The following is a 19,679-nucleotide window of genomic DNA, read 5'->3' as shown; positions in this document are numbered from 1 at the left end:
ATTAAAATTGTATTCATAAAAAAAATGGTATTGATTCAAGTCATTATCAAAAAGCAAATATTTACACCTCTAGTAATGCATAACGATTAACCATGATATTAGCCACACTTCACTGCGTAACGTGACAAATCTCATTATCTGTCAGTGAGCAGCGGATTGGTTACAGAGGACTTCAGGGTGAGTTATCTGAGCTTGAAGTCTTTCTCTGTCTCTTTCTCAGGGTCTCATAACGCTGGTGCTTCATCATCATCATCCGCAGCCGTGCCGTCTTCATCGCCTCGGCCAATCACGGCGCTCGTCCAGGCTCAAGCCAACAACAGCAACAACAAGACTGGCACATTCACTGATGACTTACACAAGCTGGTTGATGATTGGGCGAAAGAGACTCTTGCCTCCACCCCTCAGCTCCGCCCCTCTGTGTGTCAGATCAGACCGCAGAGATCTCATCACTCCTTCCAGACCAGCCACAGTGCAATGGCCAGAGTCCCCAATCAGGTACTATATGAGGTTTGTCATCCAGAATCTTAATGAGGATGTTTTTTTTCTTCATCTTCATCTTTCTCTAGTGAGTAATGTTGCTGTTTGACCCTGCTCTTCTCTATATCAGTGTCCGTGTTTCTAAAACTCCCTGAAACGCCTCCATTGTAGTCTTGAGTTTCTTCCGGGAATGAAAACGTCACAATATTCCTCATTTAAACAATTTATAAGCAAAATAAAGAGGCGGGGTCTGGTTGAGTTAGTTAGTAGTGTGTTGAAACTGGTGGTTATGGAAAGGAGCAGGACATTTCCCAAACACACTCGAAGCGCTCGACCAATCACAACACACTGCTCCAGCCGACCAATCAGAGCACAGTGTGCTTTTCAGAAGGAGGGGCTTCATAGAGACAGGAAGTAAACAGAGCGTTACTGACAGACTGGGAAGAGAGGAGCCGCAACAATGGAGAATATTAGGGAACTCTAAGGGAATTTTAAGGCCACCAAGTTACTTTTTTTTTAAGTTAAACCAACAAATAATTTTTTATAGTGAGTATATATTCTGTTCTATTAACCAGATGCATTATATTGAGACATACTATAAATGTGAACTAAGTAAAGGTAGAGGGGGCCACGGTCTTAAAATGTGGTCACATTTACCATTGCTCTGCAAAATTTCACGACCGATATCCAGTTATTTGGGAAAAAGCTTGCCACGTTGATACAGTTCATGTTCAAGCAAATTCGCCACGCTGATCAGGAGAAAGCTGCTTAGGGTTTCATTCATATCTACACTATTGACATGTGAAATTTTCTTGAAATCAAGTATTCAGTGCTGAGAATGGAACACGTACCAACATGGAAGTAACTTAAACTGCAATTCATCGACTGGCCACTAGAGACAGGCTGCAAAAGAGAGTCAATCCCATAGACGCCCATGTTAAAATGCCCAACTTTACAGCAGAAAAAAATATGTTTACAGCCTGGTGCAAAAAGTGGTTTTGGTCTATATAGCTAATTTTACGCTTCATGACAACTGTGAGGGGTGTGAATTTTTTTAACTCATAAACTCATCCGTTTAAATTATATTAAGTCTTAAAGTTCTGCATAATTAAGGGCGTGGCCACTTGAGTGACAGGTGGATTGCCGCTGATGTCACTACTAGCGTTTGTCTGCTGTCTGTTAGCGTCACGACACCTCAGCTAATCCGCCTCTGGCCATTTTTGTTAATCCGGGAGTGACGCGCTGCCAAGATGGCGGCGTCCGGCTCCGCCCACTTTGGGGTTCAAAATTGCTTTCAGAAACCAACGAGTGACGTCACAGACACTAAGGCCAGTATTTTTTTACAGTCTATTGTTCTGATGAGTCACGGGTTCTTTTGGACAGTTCGTTTCAATGAACCAGTTCAAAAACGTAAAACATTACGTAATCACGCAATGACATTAATAATTCTCTGATTAAAGCACCCAATAATGAATTTCTAAAGCTAAAACTTCTAAAGCATATAAAGTGAATAAACATAAACCATGAGAAACCATAAAGCAGTGTTATTTTATCTCATCTCTCTCTTCTCTTCTAGATGAGAGGCTCAATCCCTGCGGCGGCTGTGAAGCTCCATCTACCCCTGTCCTGCCCGCTGTCAGCAGCTCTGGGTCCCATCATGCCTCACGGCATCACCAGCGGCCCGTCGCCCGTCATCCAGCGGGGCGGATACCTGATGCCCACCGCCCCCTTCGCTGGGATGATGCCAGCCCCTGTGTATCCACACCAGTGGTCCGGTTTGCCCAGTCCAGTGGGAATGTTTGGAACGGCAGGGATGGTCCCGTATCCGACCATGGCCAGCCCGGCACTGCAGACGTTTCCTCTGGTGGTCAAAAGCCCAGACGCCCCAATGTGCCCCAGCAAAGCCAGGACTGCATGAGCGCTTCAAACTCTGTTCTGCGTAAGGGTAATCAATGCACACTTGCAGAGGGATAATCCCGCAGACTCAAACTGACTGGGAGTTCCTGCAACACGTTTTTAACTCGGCTTCAGGATCAAACCACAATCTCTCCTCCATGTCTGTGTGCTTTAGATCGCTGTTGGATGGTAGACGCGTCTGTACAAAGCCTTTGAGCCTGTAAATATGAGGTGTGTGTGTGTGTGTGTGGGCATGAGGAGTGTATTGATGTCTCAATCCAGTCCTGTGGGCGCCGCTTGCACGTTTGTTTGTTTTTAACTTTTAGCTCTTATGTTTGAATATGAATTGAGGAGTTGTTAGTGTTGAGGGTTTGGCTGAGATTAGGCCTTCAATTATAATTGAATTAAATAATCAATAATCATTTTGCTGATTGACTAAAACCTCGGGATGCATAAACGGCATATTGGGCCTTGAAACACGAGCAGAATAAATGTAGTCATTCTTATCTAAATCTTATGACGATTTGTGTAAGAATGGAAATTCTGCTCATGTTTTATGAAAGCATCCCAGAGCTGAACATCGATTATGGTCAGAAATATCAGTCCTGCTTTCCAATCATATGCGTTTCATTCATTTACAGCACTTTCATTGACCGTTTACAGAAATATCCAGCAATTTCAGACCACAGGACAAAATCCCTACTTTAAGAAACAATTCAGGATGATGTAGTGCCTTGATCGGTCATCAGTTTTCCCTCGAAAGATATTAATTGGTTTTAAAGGGCATTCCTCTTCTGTTCCTAATGCAATGGTGTTTTTTTTTTTTTGCATAATCTTTTTTCAATTTACGTCCCCTTTCAGTTGAAGCGAGTTTGCATTGAACAAACCTAATCCTTTGAAGTGTAGCTAGTAGCCAGTTTGATGAACGAATGCGGTTGATGTCTGGGTTTCTGATGGGTTACAATCATTCATAAGCAATACTGCACTAAGCACAGAGTCACAGACGCATTTGAGGAACGACTGGTTTACATTGCGATGATCTGATGATCGATGCATGCCATCAAAGCGTCGCAGACGCCCAAATACAGAATTAATAATTACTGTGTAAACGTGCTCTTATAAGTGCGCCGCCTTCCCTCTTTACAGCGTAACACAGGGACTGAATGCAGGTTTGACTCTGAATGTGTGTCAAAATGACATTGCATGTGATTCAACCTCCCTGTTATGTGCTGCATTATCCCAACCCATAATGTGAACATTGACAAACTACTTTACATTGGACTATCTTACCAAATGTAACATTTTTATTTGCTTTGCATAATGACTGAGTTTATTCCTTCTTGCACAGTGTTAATGATGTTGAGTTTTAATTTCTTTTAAGAGGGCAGTGCAATTGCTAGTCATGACTAATATATATTGTTGTTTTTCATAAAAGCGATCCAGCATGAGAAAGTGCAAGCGTTTGAATACTAGCTCACAGGTGTACAACACGTATTTGCATCCAAAATCCAAATCCCAACATAAACTCTGGTTTTATTTGTATGTTTGTATGATTCAATCTTTAGTCAGGGTTATATTTCTATTATAACTGCCAAACTGTGAATTGTACAGTCCTCTAGTATTTATTTCCTCAGTGCTTTGTTTTGCTGCAGCTTCTGTCCTGTAATGTTTTTTCTTGCATTTGTATTGGATGCTCATCAATGATCTGCAGTTAGAAACGTTTCCGGGAGGTTTCTGATATTCTGTTCTTGCTGTTATTAATGCTGATAATATATCTGGCTATAATTACTCCACTTTGCCATGTTTGTGTCTCACTGATCTGATGGTTATGGACTTTTCCCGGTCTTTTCTCTGTGAATGATTGCTTCACCCTTCTCCGCATTACTTTGCTCCGCTCAGATCCCAATGCACTCACAACACAGACTGTGTACAAGTTTAATTAAGAATAAATAAATATTTTGTGCTTAATAGCTACTGTGTTCTTGTGGTTTTTCACAGGCGTAAACAGAGATTTTCTGAGCTGTGCTCTTGAGGTTCAGGTACACTGTAAAAAAAAAACCATGTAAATAAAAAATAACTAGTTATGCTATGTTATTAACAAGTTATGAGGTTTCTCAAAAATACGGGGTTGTTTTACCGTATTTAATATGTGCATATTTATACCATAGGTATAGGTGCGCATAGGTGAATAATTCCCTCTGACTATTCTCGACGACCACACTCCTGTCCGGTAGGTGGCGGTAAATGCACCTTAAGTTGGTTTGCCAACCGCCAGTTAAACTCTAAAAGAAGAAGAAGAAGAACACACCAGTGCGAAGTCTTGATTTGCCCTGGCTTTCACTACTGAGCGTTTATTCCCGTGGATTGATTATTACCTTGACCTTGGCCTGTGTATCCCGTTTCTGATTGTTCTCTGCCTGCCCCGACTTGGATTGTTTACTGCACCTTGCTTCTCGCCGCCTGCCCCGACCACCGCCTGTTATCTGGTTTGTCTCCAGAGGTGTCAAGTAACGAAGTACAAATACTTTGTTACCTTACTTAAGTAGAAATTTTGGGTATCTATACTTTACTGGAGTATTTATTTTTCAGATGACTTTTTACTTCTACTCCTTACATTTTCATGCAATTATCTGTACTTTCTACTCCTTACATTTTAAAAATAGCCTCTTTACTCCTATTTCATTTCGGCTTGTTTTCATTCCTGCTTGTCATCATTCAAAAAAAAAAAAACCTATCCAGATAAATCGTGCCATCTGGATAGAGTTTTGATTGTGGTTGGATGAGAAGTATAAACATACCATTCCGACACCCTATTGGTTTTTACGCTGTCCATCACAGCTCTGCAATATTGTTGCCATTAGCAAGGCTCTCAAGTGTCACGCATTGAGCGTGACAGTCACTCATTTCGGTCTTTTGTATTTCTCTCGTGGAAAAATTGTTTATAATATATTTAATATGTCGCAGCGCGCAAAATGTCTCTGGCCGCGCCGCTCTCACTATGGAGGCGGCAGGAATCAAGCGCGTCTCCCCTGGAGTTCTTAGTCGAGCTTGCCACTTATCAGCCAATCAAAAAAGAAAAAAAAAGGGGCTAGACAATAGCCAATCAGAAAATACCACTATTGTATCTGGGTAAGATTTAACGCAACAACCAAAGAAAAAACTTCAAAACTTGAGAGAATGCTATATAATTGAGCATAGTACATACCAGGATGGTATCAATCAGGATTATGAGTTATTTTGATTTTTTGATTAATCACTTGGATTAATTTTAACAGCACTAATATTTAGTGTAGCCTGTATAGACATCCATATAAGGGTATTTGTTACTAAGCCTGCCCTGGGTACACCAATTTTCTTGACCGTTGCCCTCACAGATTCGCAGCTAAGCCTATGTACATGTATATTCCAATAAAGGTTATTGATAACATGCCTCTAAAGTTTGACTTACTGCACCATTACAATACTTATAGGCAACTAGTCATCATATCTTCCGCTCCATAAAACACGTGTTAATACTAAAATGCATTAATTTTCAATGGGCATTTATGCGGCTGAAACAAGTAGCCTAATGCATCCCAAATTTTTCAACATTAACATTTTAATATAACCTTATTTTAATATATATATAACATTATGGCCTTTAGAAAAATGTTTTTTTGAGGAGGTGGTAGTGCACTAGGCCCCTGTGGTGCGGCCTTGGGTTTTGTCCTTAATGGCATTTTTTTCCTTACATTACTTTTACTTTTATACTTTAACCAGAAAACCATGTTCAGGAAGGGTTTGACCACCGAACTACAGTCTGAACTAGCCTGTCGAGATGAGGGTAGGAGCCTTAACGGATACATCGACATGGCCATTTCAGTGGATAATCTCATCCGCTTCCGGCACCCAGTTCGAGCCTTAATGGATACATCGACATGGCCATTTCAGTGGATAATCTCATCCGCTCCCGGCACCCAGTTCGAGCAGCGCCTCGCTACTTCCAGTGGTCGACCCATCGGAGAGGGCAAAATTCAGCGCATCACAGAGACAGTCAAAATGCACATTGGTTCTTGCACTCATTTTACTTCATCCATGCACCTTACCAGTCCATTATCCTTGGACTCCCCTGGCTACGCACCCATAACCCCCACATCTCCTGGCGAGAGGGTCAAATCATTCAATGGGATACCACCTGTCAAGACCACTGCCTGTCCAGAGTTTTTCGGATTCCCAGATCCGTTCCAGATACCCCCGCACTAGAAATCTCCCGGGTAAAGACCTCGACATCAGTTCCTGAAGTAGCAAGCTTACCACCTGAGTATGCAGACCTCAGCTTGGCCTTCAGCAAGGAAAAAGCTTCTCAACTCCCTGAACATCGCCCAATCGACTGCGCCATAGATCTCATTCCCGGCACCACACCACCGAAGGGAAGGATATTCCCATGGTCTCAACCCGAAACTGAATCCATGGAACACTACATTGAGGAGGAACTAGCCAAAGGTTTCATCAGACCCTCAACTTCACCAGCTTCCGACGGCTTCCTTTTCGTTAAAAAGGATGGTGGTCTACGCCCATGTATCGATTACCGCGGCCTGAACGACAATACCATCAAGTTCCGGTATCCCTTACCCCTTGTTCCGTCCGCATTAGAACAGCTCCGCCAGGCCAAGTACTACACCAAGCTGGATCTCCGCAACGCCTACAACCTGATCCGCATCCGTGAGGGTGATGAGTGGAAAACTGCTTTTTCCACCACAAGTGGGCACTACAAATACTTGGTTATGCCGTTCGGCCTGGCTAACAGTCCATCCGTTTTCCAGTCCTTTATGAATGACATTTTTCGGGACATGCTGGATAGATGGGTTATCGTATACATTGATGACATCCTGATCTACTCCACCTCTTTGGAGGAACACATTCATCACGTCCGACTGGTCCTAAAACGTCTCATCCAGTGCCAACTCTACGCCAAAGCTGAGAAATGTGAGTTCCACCGCACCAGCACATCCTTCTTAGGATACATTATCAGTCAGGAGGGGATAGCCATGGACGAAAAGAAGGTCAAGGCAGTCTTGGATTGGCCACTACCACAGACGGTGAAAGAATTACAACACTTCCTAGGGTTTGCAAATTTCTACAGTTGATTCGTTAGAGAGTTCAGCACGGTTGCAGCTCCACTAACCACCATGACGAAATGCCACACGTCCCGTCTGAACTGGTCCACAGAATCCCGTCAAGCCTTCAACAAACTCAAAGCTCTCTTCACATCAGCTCCCATCCTATGACACCCAGATCCTGAATGCCAATTCATCGTAGAAATCGATGCCTCCAACACAGGAGTAGGTGCTATACTATCCCCACGCCAAGGTAATCCAGCAAAAATGTACCCATGTGCTTTCTTCTCCCGAAAGTTGACCCCCGCTGAACGTAATTACGAGGTGGGCAATTGCAAAATACTGGCCATTAAGCTAGCTCTCGAGGAGTGGCGACGCTGGAGGGAGCAACACAACCCTTCATCGTACTCACTGACCACAAGAACCTCGAGTACCTTCGGTCAGCCAAACGCCTAAACCTACGCCAAGCTAGATGGGCTTTATTCTTTACCAGATTCCAATTCACAGTAACCTATCGAACACCAAAGAACACCAAAGCTGACGCTCTCTCTCGTCAGGCCGAAGAAACCACTCCAGCACACACTACCGACACTATCATTCCAAGAACCCTGCTGGTGGCTCCTGTACAATGGGACATAATCACTGAGATCGAGCACTCCAATCTACAAGTGACACCACCCTCCGACTGCCCTGCTAACCTCTTGTTCGTTCCAGAGCCCCTACGCCCACGATTCCTCTAACAAGTTCACTCAATGCCAAGTTCAGGTCACCCCGGCATCACCGCCACCAATCACTTACTCCGAAACCGCTTCTGGTGGCCTACTCTGCTCAATGACACCACTAAGTATTTCCAGAACTGTACCAACTGCAACACCACCAAATCTCTCAGACGACTGCCCGCTGGTCTCCTGCATCCGTTGCCTACACCCCTCCGACCCTGGTCTCACATCGCCATCGACTTCATCACCGACTTACCCAATCTACAAGGACATACTACCATACTCACCATCGTTGATAGTTTCTCCAAGGCATGCCGTTTAACTCCTCTACCAAAACTCCCCACAGCACTCAAGACTGCTGAACTCCTTTGTAACCATGTATTCCGGTTTTATGGTCTACCCGATGACATAGTATCCGACCGAGGCCCTCAATTCACCTCCAGAGTATGGACTTCCTCCTTCAAGCATCTCAACGTTAATGTCAGTCTCACTTCCGGTTATCACCCCCAATCAGACGGAACCTCCAAACCAGGACGTCATCCGATTCCTCCGTTCCTACTGCCAACAACAACAGACAGAGTGGAACTGGTACCTATTCTGGGCCGAGTATGCCCAGAATTCTCCGGTCAAATCCGCTACCGGCACCACCCCCTTCAAATGTATTTTGGGCTTCCAACCTCCTCTGTTCCCGTGGTCAGGCGAACTCACAGATCTTCCATCTGTCACTGAATGGCTACAAAAGAGCGAAGAAGTTTGGGATCAAGCTCACACTCCTCTTCTTCATGCTGTCCGACGACAAGAACAACAGGGCAACCGTCACCGCCGCCCTGCTCCTGAATACCACCCTGGCCAATGGGTCTGGTTATCCACCAAAGACCTCAGACTCTGACTTCCATGCCGCAAACTCAGTCACAGGTATGTTGGTCCGTTCCAAATTTCTAGACAGATTACTCCTGTATCGTTTCGATTAGACCTACACGCTAATTACCGCATTTCCCCCACCTTTCATGTTTCCCTTCTGAAACCTGCTGATGGTCCGAGAGGAGAGCCGGAGGAGGGAGCCTCGCCGCAGACTCCCCCATCTATCCTGGTTGATGGCGAGGAGGCGTATCGTGTGCACGAGTTGCTCGACTCAAGACGTCGGGGCAACACGCTTCAGTATCTGGTTGATTGGGAGGGGTTCGGTCCGGAGGAGCGATCCTGGGTCAACTCTGGAGATATCCTAGTGAATAACCTCACGGAAGACCCCGACGTCGTCAGGCTTTACAGCATCTCTAGAATAAAGTTATTGTCCAGCTAAAGTTAGTTTTGATTGATTCACTTCCGTTGTATAGATCATTAGTTATTCACTTATTAACAGAAAACTCTTAATGCGCTCCGACCACTCACTCGCACAACAACAGTGTCTGGTGGCTCGAGAACACAAACCTTGAAATAGGTTCCAAGGTGCAAGCGTTGACATTTTTGAATTGTAAAATAAATAAATTGAAACAAATAACATTTGATTTAAATAAAATGAATACATCTAACAGTACAGTAATATAGTGAGTAGAAAAGAATGCAATGTAGCATCTGTGTATAAATAAACAGTGATGTGACATTGTATATTGATTTTATATTTAAGAAATGTCTTTATGCTAATAAAGTCAGTATATTTTTCATAATTAGCAAGAAATACTACATAAGTATTAATAAATGTGCAGACGAGTGATCCCTGAGAAACAAACTTTTGTCACATTTCTGTTTCTCCTGTTTATTCAGGACTTTTAATCTGTTGATCTGTTTGTTTCTCCAAACACTGACAATCAGCATAAACAGATGAGTGTTTATCACTGAAACTTCAGAAGAAATCATTTTGAGAAGGACTGGATCATGACAGACCCTGGAGAAACTCTGTGACGAATAAAGAAGAGCAATAAATGAAACATGTATTTTTAATATTTTAGTATTTTCATTGTTCTTTTGTGCTTTATCTTAACGTTTCAATGCAAGTTCATTTTACATGAAGAAATCCTGATGTTGTTGTTTGACTTGTTTCAACACACCAACTTGATCAGAAGCTCCTCCCTCTTACAACACTAACCAGGAAGAGACGGACTTGTTATTTCTCTTTTCTGCCATACTGACTTTGTCTCGACAAAAGCAATAAAGAATCAGCGATCAGTGGAGTACGAAGGGAAAAACTTTACAGAAGAATTTGAGAAGTTTCTTTCTCTGAACAAGTCTGATTCTGATCTTTGTGATTCTCATGGTGATTCATTTTTAAAACCGTCGCTCAGAAAGTGAAAGTAAAGTTTAGATTGCTGGAGTTCAAACAGTGAAAATGGATTCACTAAATGTTTCTGCAGAAGAACTTTCTTGTCCTGTGTGCTGTGAAATCTACAAGGCTCCAGTTCTTTTATCCTGTAGTCACAGTTTCTGTAAAGAGTGTCTTCAACAGTACTGGAGAACCAAGACATATCAGGAGTGTCCTGTCTGCAGGAGAATCTCAACATCTGATCCTCCAGTTAATCTTGCGTTAAGAAACTTGTGTGAGTCGTTCCTGAAGGAGAGAAATGAGAGGCGTTCATCAGGGTCTGAGGAGATCTGCAGTTTACACAGTGAGAAACTCAAACTCTTCTGTCTGGAGGACAAACAGCCTGTGTGTATCGTGTGCAGAGATTCAAAACAACATGACAATCATAAATTCAGACCCATCAGTGAAGTGGTTTCATCATATAAGGTAAGACAAATGTTTCTTGATTCACATGTAGAGAAACATAACGAGTCATAAACGCAGATCGTTCTGGTTACTAACGTGACCTTCGTTCCCTGAGATAACGAGTATTGCATCAGTAACTGACGCTTATGGGGAAAACTCAGTTTCCAAAATCCAGGCCCGCATTTGTGCCGTGCCGAAGACGACCTCCAGGAACAAGATGCGTTGGCTCGGGTGCAGTGAGCTTTTGCTTAGATTGAATCTGACCCTCAGACTTTACAAGTGGCTGAAGAGAAATTATGCTTGCAATTGGGTAATGAAGAGGAGGAATGCTCTTTTTGTGAAGGTGTGTGTTTTTTATTTGAAGTGGCGCATCGTCTGTGACGCCTTCTGGGCCGCTGTAAAACGCTCAGCGAAGCCGTCCACTGCAGACCCGAGGGAGAGACGGGGAGTCAAGGAGGGCTGTCTTGTCGGCGTCCTTAATCTCCTTCAGGTTCAGCCAAAGGTGGCGCTGAGGAACACCAAACTGGCCATGGCACGACCAATCGCTTGGGCCGTAGACTTAGTGGCACGCAGGGCGAGGTCGGTCGCGGTGCACAGCTCTCTGAAGGCCGCCGGGTCAAGACCAGTTTCATCCACAGTGCAGAGAAGCTTGACCTGGTAGACTTGAAGAACCGCCATTGTATGAGGGGCAGATCCAGCTTGACCATTCGCTGCATACTCTCTCTGAACTCTCTTTCCGCGAGGGCAGATCTAGTTCTGCATGGCTTTGGGCCGAGAGCGGGCAGAGATGAGCGGCGATGGTCTCTCCTGTCAGCGCGACTTAAATATGCAGTCGGCCCGTCTGTTTTGCTGGGCTGAAAAGCCATTTGTCTGTACAGGTGCACAAACGTGAACCAATCAGGCTTTAGTATTCAGTGTTGATTTGATTGAACAGGGCTGCAGTGATCAGGACTGGTTGTGTTTAGACCAGCTGAACTACACAAATTTTCACGCCGTTCCTGGTGGTTTTGGATAGCTTTTTTTCTTTCAATAAATAACATAGTCATTTACAAACTGTACTTTGTGTTTACTCAGGTTGTGATTTCTGAATACATTTAGTATGAGATGTACACAAAAACAGAAGAAATCAGGATGGGGCAAATACTTTTTCACTGCATTATATGATCATATCACTGTATTGTCTTCTCTTCACTGTAATCTGGTGTTTTATGTATTTTTGTTCAATTATAGGAGGAGCTCAATACAGCACTGAAGTCCTTACAGGAGAAACTTAAACGCAATACAACAATGAAAGCAGAGTTTGAGAAAACAGTTCAACACATCAAGGTGAGGAAACAGAAACAAGAGTCATTTTCATTACAGCTGTTGGATCACTATATACAGTTATGATCTGATATAATGGATTCCAGTTTATTATTTCTGTAAATGACTAGCAGCGATCTGCTTTTGGATCTGCTTTATGTCAGGTATCCGAGTTTATCCTGGATATTAATGATGTAAAGTGTCGATTGAGATGATTGAAGTGAATGTGATGTGATTTCAGGCTCAAGCTGAGCACACAGAGCGTCAGATTAAACAGCAGTTTGAGAAGCTTCATCAGTTTCTCAGAGATGAAGAAGAAGCTACAGTCACTGCACTGAGGGAGGAAGAGGAGCAGAAGAAGCAGAGGATGAAGGAGAAGCTGGAGGAGATGAACACACACATCTCAGCTCTTTCACACACACTCAAAGACATGGAGGAGATGATGAAAGCCAATGACGTCTGCTTTCTGAAGGTCTGATTTCAGATCATTGGTTGATCATTGGTTGATTGATTGAGTTCTTGATGATAATGGTGTGTTTGTTCTGCAGGAGTTTCCAGTCTCAATGGAAAGGTGAGTGATCTGCTCCTGTCTCTGGTCTCTCTGGTTCTGATCCAAAGCCACTGCAGTTCTGACTCCTGAATGTTCTTCCAGAGTCCAGAGCTCACGGCCGGATCCACAGATGGCTTCTGGAGCTTTGATTCATGTGCCACGATACTTGGGCAACCTGCCGTTCAGAGTCTGGAAGAAGATGCAGGACATCGTCCAAAACAGTGAGTCTGAAGATCTGAGCTGGACATGATGGATGGGGGAGAGTTAAAGAGATAGACAGATAGATAGATAGATAGATAGATAGATAGATAGATAGATAGATAGATAGATAGATAGATAGATAGATAGATAGATAGATAGATAGATAGATAGATAGATAGATAGACATATAGATAGATAGATAGACAGATAGATAGATAGATAGATAGATAGATAGATAGATAGATAGATAGATAGACAGATAGATAGATAGATAGATAGATAGATAGATAGATAGATAGATAGATAGATAGATAGATAGATAGATAGATAGATAGATAGACATATAGATAGATAGATAGATAGATAGATAGATAGATAGATAGATAGATAGATAGATAGATAGAGATAGATAGATAGATAGATAGACATATAGATAGATACTGTAGATAGATAGATAGATAGATAGATAGATGGATAGATAGATAGATAGATAGATAGATAGACATATAGATAGATAGATAGATAGATAGATAGATAGATAGATAGATAGATAGATAGATAGATAGATAGATAGATACTGTAGATAGATAGATAGATAGATAGATAGATAGATAGATAGATAGATAGATAGATAGATAGATAGATAGATAGACAGACAGACAGACAGACAGATAGATAGATAGATAGATAGATAGATAGATAGATAGATAGATAGATAGATAGATAGACATATAGATAGATAGATAGACATATAGATAGATAGATAGATAGATAGATAGATAGATAGATAGATAGATAGATAGATAGATAGATAGATAGATAGATAGATAGATAGATACTGTAGATAGATAGATAGATAGATAGATAGATAGATAGATAGATAGATAGATAGATAGATAGATAGATAGATAGATAGATAGATAGATAGATAGATAGATAGATAGATAGATAGTCAAGTCAAGTCAAGTCAGATTTATTTATAAAGCACATTTAAAAACAACTTCCGCTGACCAAAGTGCTGTACATATGGATCAGTTAGTCAGAGTACAATCACAAAATAACAAAATACAATAGAACATTACGTACAAATAAAGTATAAAACATACAGTAGTGGAACGGCCAATGTAACCTGCCTATTCAATGTTAAAAGCTATGTAAAAAAGGTGTGTTTTTAGCCTGCTTTTAAATTGATCTACGGATTCTGCAGATCTAACAGAAAGTGGTAGGCTATTCCAGAGCCGTGGTCCTACCACTGAAAAGGCTCTGTCCCCTCGGGTGATGAGCCTAGTTTTAGGGACGGTCAAAAGGAGCTGGTCTGCTGACCTTAATGCTCTGGCAGGGGCATAAGGGTACAGCATATCCGAAAGATAAAGTGGCGCAGTATTAGTTAAACATTTAAAAACTATTAGTAAAATTTTAAACTGCACTCTAAAAGATACAGGGAGCCAGTGTAGTGAGGCCAGCACAGGGGTAATTTGGTCCCTTTTTCTTTTCCCTGTCAGAAACCGAGCAGCCGCATTCTGTACCCCTTGGAGGCGGCGGAGAGAGCGCCGTTCGAGTCCGCAGTACAGCGAATTACAGTAGTCCAGCCGCGATGTCACGAAAGCATGGACTGCTCTCTCTAGGTCTTTCTTGGGGAGATAGGGCTTGATTTTACTGAGTAGTCTTAAATGATAAAAGCTGCTTTTTACCACTGCACTGACCTGTTTGTCGAATTTAAAACCACAGTCAAGAATCACTCCTACATTTTTTGTGCTTGGGCGAGAGAATGAAACTAATGGGCCGATGGCACTGTCCCAGCCCTGCAGACAGTCTGTTTTCCCAAAGACTACAATTTCAGTTTTGTTTTTGTTAATACTTAAAAAATTTGAGTCCAACCATGATACCACCTCCTTAAGACAGTCTTGTAAAGTTTTAATTGCAGTAAAGTCATTAATGCTCAGTGGGAGGTAGGCTTGAATATCATCTGCAAAGCAGTGAAAACTCACATTGTGTTTCTTAAAAATGGCCCCAAGCGGAAGCATATACAGTGAAAATAAAGCAGGGCTTAAAATTGCTCCCTGAGGCAGGCCGAAATCTAGTGACATTGGTGAAGAAGAGTGGTCACCTAGCTGAACTGAGAAACTTCTGTTAGATAAAAACGATTTAAACCACTGAAGGGCAGTACCCTTAATGCCCGCGTAATGCTCTAGGCGAGATAAGAGTGTGGCATGGTCTACAGTGTCAAATGCGGCTGTTAAATCTAAAAGCACCAGAACAGTAGATTTGCCTACATCAGCGGCTAAAAACAAATAATTTAAAACTTTTTAGAGGGCTGTTTCTGTGCTATGCCGGGGTTTAAAGCCAGATTGGAATAATTCAGTGATTCCATTTTCATCAAGGTGGGACTGTAGTTGGTCATATACAACTTTCTCCACTATCTTAGACAGAAATGGGAGTTTAGAAATAGGTCTAAAATTTGATAACACTGTGGAATCAGCATGTTTGAAAGCAGCCGGGAAACAGCCGGACAGCAGTGAAGAATTAATAAAGTCCAAAATAAAAGGACCAAGTGTCAGAAATACTTCTTTAAAAAGGCGAGACGGGATAGTGTCAAGTGGACAGTTTGAAGGCCTCAGCTGCTGAACAACTTTAGTTAAAAAAGACAGAGACACCGTCTCAAAGTAATCAAACACAGCCGCACTTGTAAAGAGGATCTGAGGCTCAGACAGATAGGGAGTGAGAGAGGACCTAACCGCACACACCTTTTCATGGAAAAACAACAGAAATTTGTCACATAATTCAGTTGAAGATTCAACGTCAGCACAATCACAAGGGTTTAAAAGAGAGTTTAACATTTTAAAAAGGAGCTGTGGCTTATGGCTATTACTGGAAACAAGATTGGATAAAAACTGAGTTTTTGCAGCTTTAACAGCTTTCTGGTATTCCGCCAGACTGTTTCTTAATATTTCATAGGAAACTTGCAAACGGTCCTTTTTCCATTTCCTCTCTGCGCGTCTACATGCACGTCTATATGCGCGCGTGACTTCATTCAACCATGGCTCCGATGCTGGTTTAGACGTTTTACTTCCCAGTGGAGCTATTTCATCCAGCAAGTCCGAGCACATCGAGTTAAAAACACAGAGCCATTGATCAACATTTACATCATCTATGTTACTCATGTGAAACAATGAGCCATCAAAAGAACATAAAAAGCGCGAGGCAGTCTGGCTGTTTATCGTGCGCACCTGGCGCGCTGGGGCACACGGTTTATCCAAGGATCCAGGCAATGTGACAGAAAACAGTACTGCAAAGTGATCCGAGATCCCAGAATTGCAGACTTCCTGTATGTTTACACTTAATCCAAAGGACAACACAATATCCAATGTATGTCCCTTCTCGTGAGAGGCCCCAACCACACATTGAGTAAGATTAAAAGAGTCAGCCACATCTAGAAAATCCTTAGCCAACTGATTCGACTTACAGCACACATGGACATTCATATCCCCGGCTATTAAAAAATGGTCATAGCTAAGAGTTAGTTCTGTAGCAAATTCTGTAAAGTCCTCAATGAAAGTCTTATTAAATTGTGGGGGGCGATAGACTAAAGCACACAGAACTGGAACGTCGGCATTTAAAACAAATGTCTGTAATTCGAAGCTTGAAAATGAGTTTGTTTGTACTTGTCTACAATTAAAACTTGACTTGAAAACTGATGCCAGCCCTCCACCTCTGCCAGTGCTACGTGGGGAGTTTAAGAACGAACAATCCGGGGGTGTAAGCTCGGAGAACGGAGTGCACTCACCGACGTGCAGCCAAGTTTCACACAGAAGAAATATATCCAACTGGCGTGTTGTAAAGAAGTCGTTGAGAATGAACGTCTTGTTGGTGAGGGATCTAGCATTGAGGAGGCCAAAGTTGAGAGTCTGCTCCTGATGGCCCGGTGCAGAGCAGCGTTTCAACTCCCGGAGGCATCCTTGGTCCACACCGCGGCTGCGCCTGCGGCGCCTGAGCAACGGTGCCTCCAGCGGCAGGTGACGTGGCGCGGCGTCCAGTTTGCTGGGGTTTAGGAGCTGAATCCACCGCAGACCCGGTACTCTGTGAAGCGCCGAGTATCCATTTTCTCGGGCATGAGAGTTAATCCAGTTATCAGACCTCCACTGTGATCGAATTCTCACCAGTACTCCACCTCGCTTTCCGCGTCTTCGAGGCCGTTTCCTCTTCACTTTCACTGGCGTGCGCCACAGGTAGGTAGGCACAAGTGCCAGGTGAGGAGGGGAGTTGTGGTTTTTGTCTTCAAAATCGTGATTTAACAGTGATGAGCAAACTGATCTGATATTAAACAGTGCTTGGCGATCATACACGAATAAAGCAGGGGTTACTTGGCAGAAACCACAAAGCAAAACTGTTATTAGCATTAAAAAAAGGAGACGAGGCAGACGGCTGGCCACGCATCCTGGCGCCATCACACACTCCTCCAAGGTGAAAGTGTTGATAGACAGACAGATAGATAGATAGATAGATAGATAGACAGACAGACAGACAGACAGACAGACAGACAGACAGACAGACAGACAGACAGACAGATAGATAGATAGATAGATAGACAGATAGATAGATAGATAGACAGATAGACAGATAGACAGATAGATAGATAGACATATAGATAGATAGATAGATAGATAGATAGATAGATAGATAGATAGATAGATAGATAGATAGATAGATAGATAGATAGATAGATAGATAGATAGACAGATAGACAGATAGATAGATAGATACTGTAGATAGATAGATAGATAGATAGATAGATAGATAGATAGATAGATAGATAGATAGATAGATAGATAGATAGATAGATAGATAGATAGATAGATAGATAGATAGATAGATAGATAGATAGATAGATAGATAGATAGACAGACAGATAGATAGACAGATAGATAGACAGATAGATAGATAGATAGATAGATAGATAGATAGATAGATAGATAGATAGATAGATAGATAGATAGATAGATAGATTTATTTATTATTACAGGCTCAAGGCCCACAGAAGACAATGCTGAACACAGATCAAAACATCACACATTCATATATACTAGGGGTGCTCCGATCAGGATTTTTGGGGCCGATCACCGATCGCCGATTACTGGAAGCTGTATCACCCGATACCGATACCGATCACCGATTACAGGGTCTATTTGAAGACTTCTTTTTATCATGTAGCATTACTTATTAAACTATATTTAACAACAATGTAGCCTACATTAAGTATTACATTTAAGAGAAGACAATGCATAATGAATTGACACCTGTGTATTTATTTGCAAGCAACATGTATTAACATAGCAGCTTGGCTATTGGGAGCAGCTTAGGGCTTGACATACAACTTTCCTGTAGAATGTAAAATAAAATAAATAAAAGACAGAACATCTGAGTCTTTAAATTTAGCTTTAGACTACTTTAAACTAAAAACAGCAACAAAAAAGGCTATAGCCAAAATAATGTTTCGAGTCAGTCAGCCATCAGTTTTTCTAATACACTTAAAGGACCACCGGTAGTAAAGTGCACAGCAACAAAAAAAAAAAAAAAAAAAAACGAACAACTTCCATATCTGTATCTATAACTTTGCTTTTTTCTGGGATGCTTAGTCAGATTTTGTGGGCATTTAGAGAGGAAGAGAGAGGTAGAGAAACCTTTTTGTGTGTGTGTGTGTGTGAAGAACCCTTGCAAAATTATTTTAAACATATTAAGAAAGCCACCACTACTGGTCACTATGGTTAGATTGATTTTTTTTAGATCCAGTGAAGTCTGTCCCACCATGTACCTAATATAAATAAATAAAACATCTTCAGTTAACTAGCAGATCATTCATTTAGTTCGCTATTAAATAAGAAATCTAGCGCTAAAATGTGTTTTTGAACTCAAGCTGCGCGCTCGTTGCCGTGGCGATCAGTGTAGTCGGCTTAGCAGCTGTTACTTCAAAGGCTGCTTGCCAGTAGAATGATATAAACCAACCGCAACTCCTCTATGACATGCAGATTACAAGATATCCCTCTTTGAATTTGGGTTGCTAGGGTGCTCGACAATGGTTGCTAGGGCGTGGCTAGGAAGTGTTGAAGGTGATTTATGATTGGTTGTTTGCTGCCCTGATTCAAACACGCCCACCCTCATGTGACACTTCTATCCAAAAATATTCCTTATGATCTCTTTGAATGGAAGTCTATGGGATTAGTTGCTAGGGTGCTCTAAATGGTTGCTAGGGATTGGCTTGATAGCTTCACAATGATCCTGAGAGACTTGATTGGTCGTCTGAGTAAAATGAGCCCGCCCCCTTGTCTCTATGACACTGTGATCCAGAATTATGTTTAATACAAAATCCCTATGCAATTTACCATAGTAGGAGAACATGACTGCGCTTCATGGGCCGTCCTTCACCATAGTAAGTCAATGGGAATCTCCGGGCGCCTCTTCCCCCCAGGGGTGCAACTTTTACCCCATTGTGAGGCGAAGTTCATCCCAATGCAAAGTCTATGGGACTTTTTCGCCCAATTTTCAACATCGTACACCCGATCGCTTAAGATAAAGCGCACCATTCCTCAATAATCCGCATGATTGGCTGCCTCATCTTTGGGTCTATGACAAATGATGCGGGACGAGTTATGTGCCGAAGTTTTGTGTGGAAAAATAAAAATAAGTATAACGAACAACAGTAGTGATGCTTTGCCTTCACTAATAATAAATCATTTCTGAAG

General features: G+C 42.2%; 2 protein-coding genes across 9 annotated transcripts in view; both read left to right on the top strand.

Annotated features, from left to right (window-relative positions):
- LOC130077377 (serine/threonine-protein kinase WNK2-like) overlaps window positions 1-4,343 on the top strand; it is an 80,025-nt gene extending 75,682 nt beyond the window's left edge. For 7 of the 8 annotated variants that reach the window (XM_056242611.1, XM_056242610.1, XM_056242609.1 and 4 more), the window contains 2 exons: window positions 221-507; window positions 2,054-4,343. In XM_056242611.1, the coding sequence (XP_056098586.1) occupies window positions 221-507; window positions 2,054-2,395 (629 nt within the window). In that variant the 3' untranslated portion in view covers window positions 2,396-4,343. The remainder of the gene's footprint in view (window positions 1-220; window positions 508-2,053) is intronic. The other variant, XM_056242607.1, reaches the window with a different exon arrangement.
- A 5,885-nt stretch (window positions 4,344-10,228) lies between these two features.
- The window catches only part of LOC130077370 (nuclear factor 7, brain-like), a 10,764-nt gene continuing 1,313 nt past the window's right edge, over window positions 10,229-19,679 (top strand). The window contains exons 1-5 of the mRNA XM_056242596.1: window positions 10,229-10,910; window positions 12,120-12,215; window positions 12,433-12,663; window positions 12,740-12,762; window positions 12,844-12,962. Of these exons, the coding sequence (XP_056098571.1) occupies window positions 10,512-10,910; window positions 12,120-12,215; window positions 12,433-12,663; window positions 12,740-12,762; window positions 12,844-12,962 (868 nt within the window). The 5' untranslated portion in view covers window positions 10,229-10,511. The remainder of the gene's footprint in view (window positions 10,911-12,119; window positions 12,216-12,432; window positions 12,664-12,739; window positions 12,763-12,843; window positions 12,963-19,679) is intronic.

This window comes from Rhinichthys klamathensis, unplaced genomic scaffold (assembly GCF_029890125.1).
Source record: "Rhinichthys klamathensis goyatoka isolate OS25496 unplaced genomic scaffold, OSU_Roscu_1.1 h1tg000732l_1, whole genome shotgun sequence".
NCBI classification, from domain to species: Eukaryota; Metazoa; Chordata; class Actinopteri; order Cypriniformes; family Leuciscidae; genus Rhinichthys; species Rhinichthys klamathensis.
The sequence above is the reverse complement of the archived record's forward strand: the minus strand, read 5'-3'. Positions and strand labels throughout refer to the sequence as shown.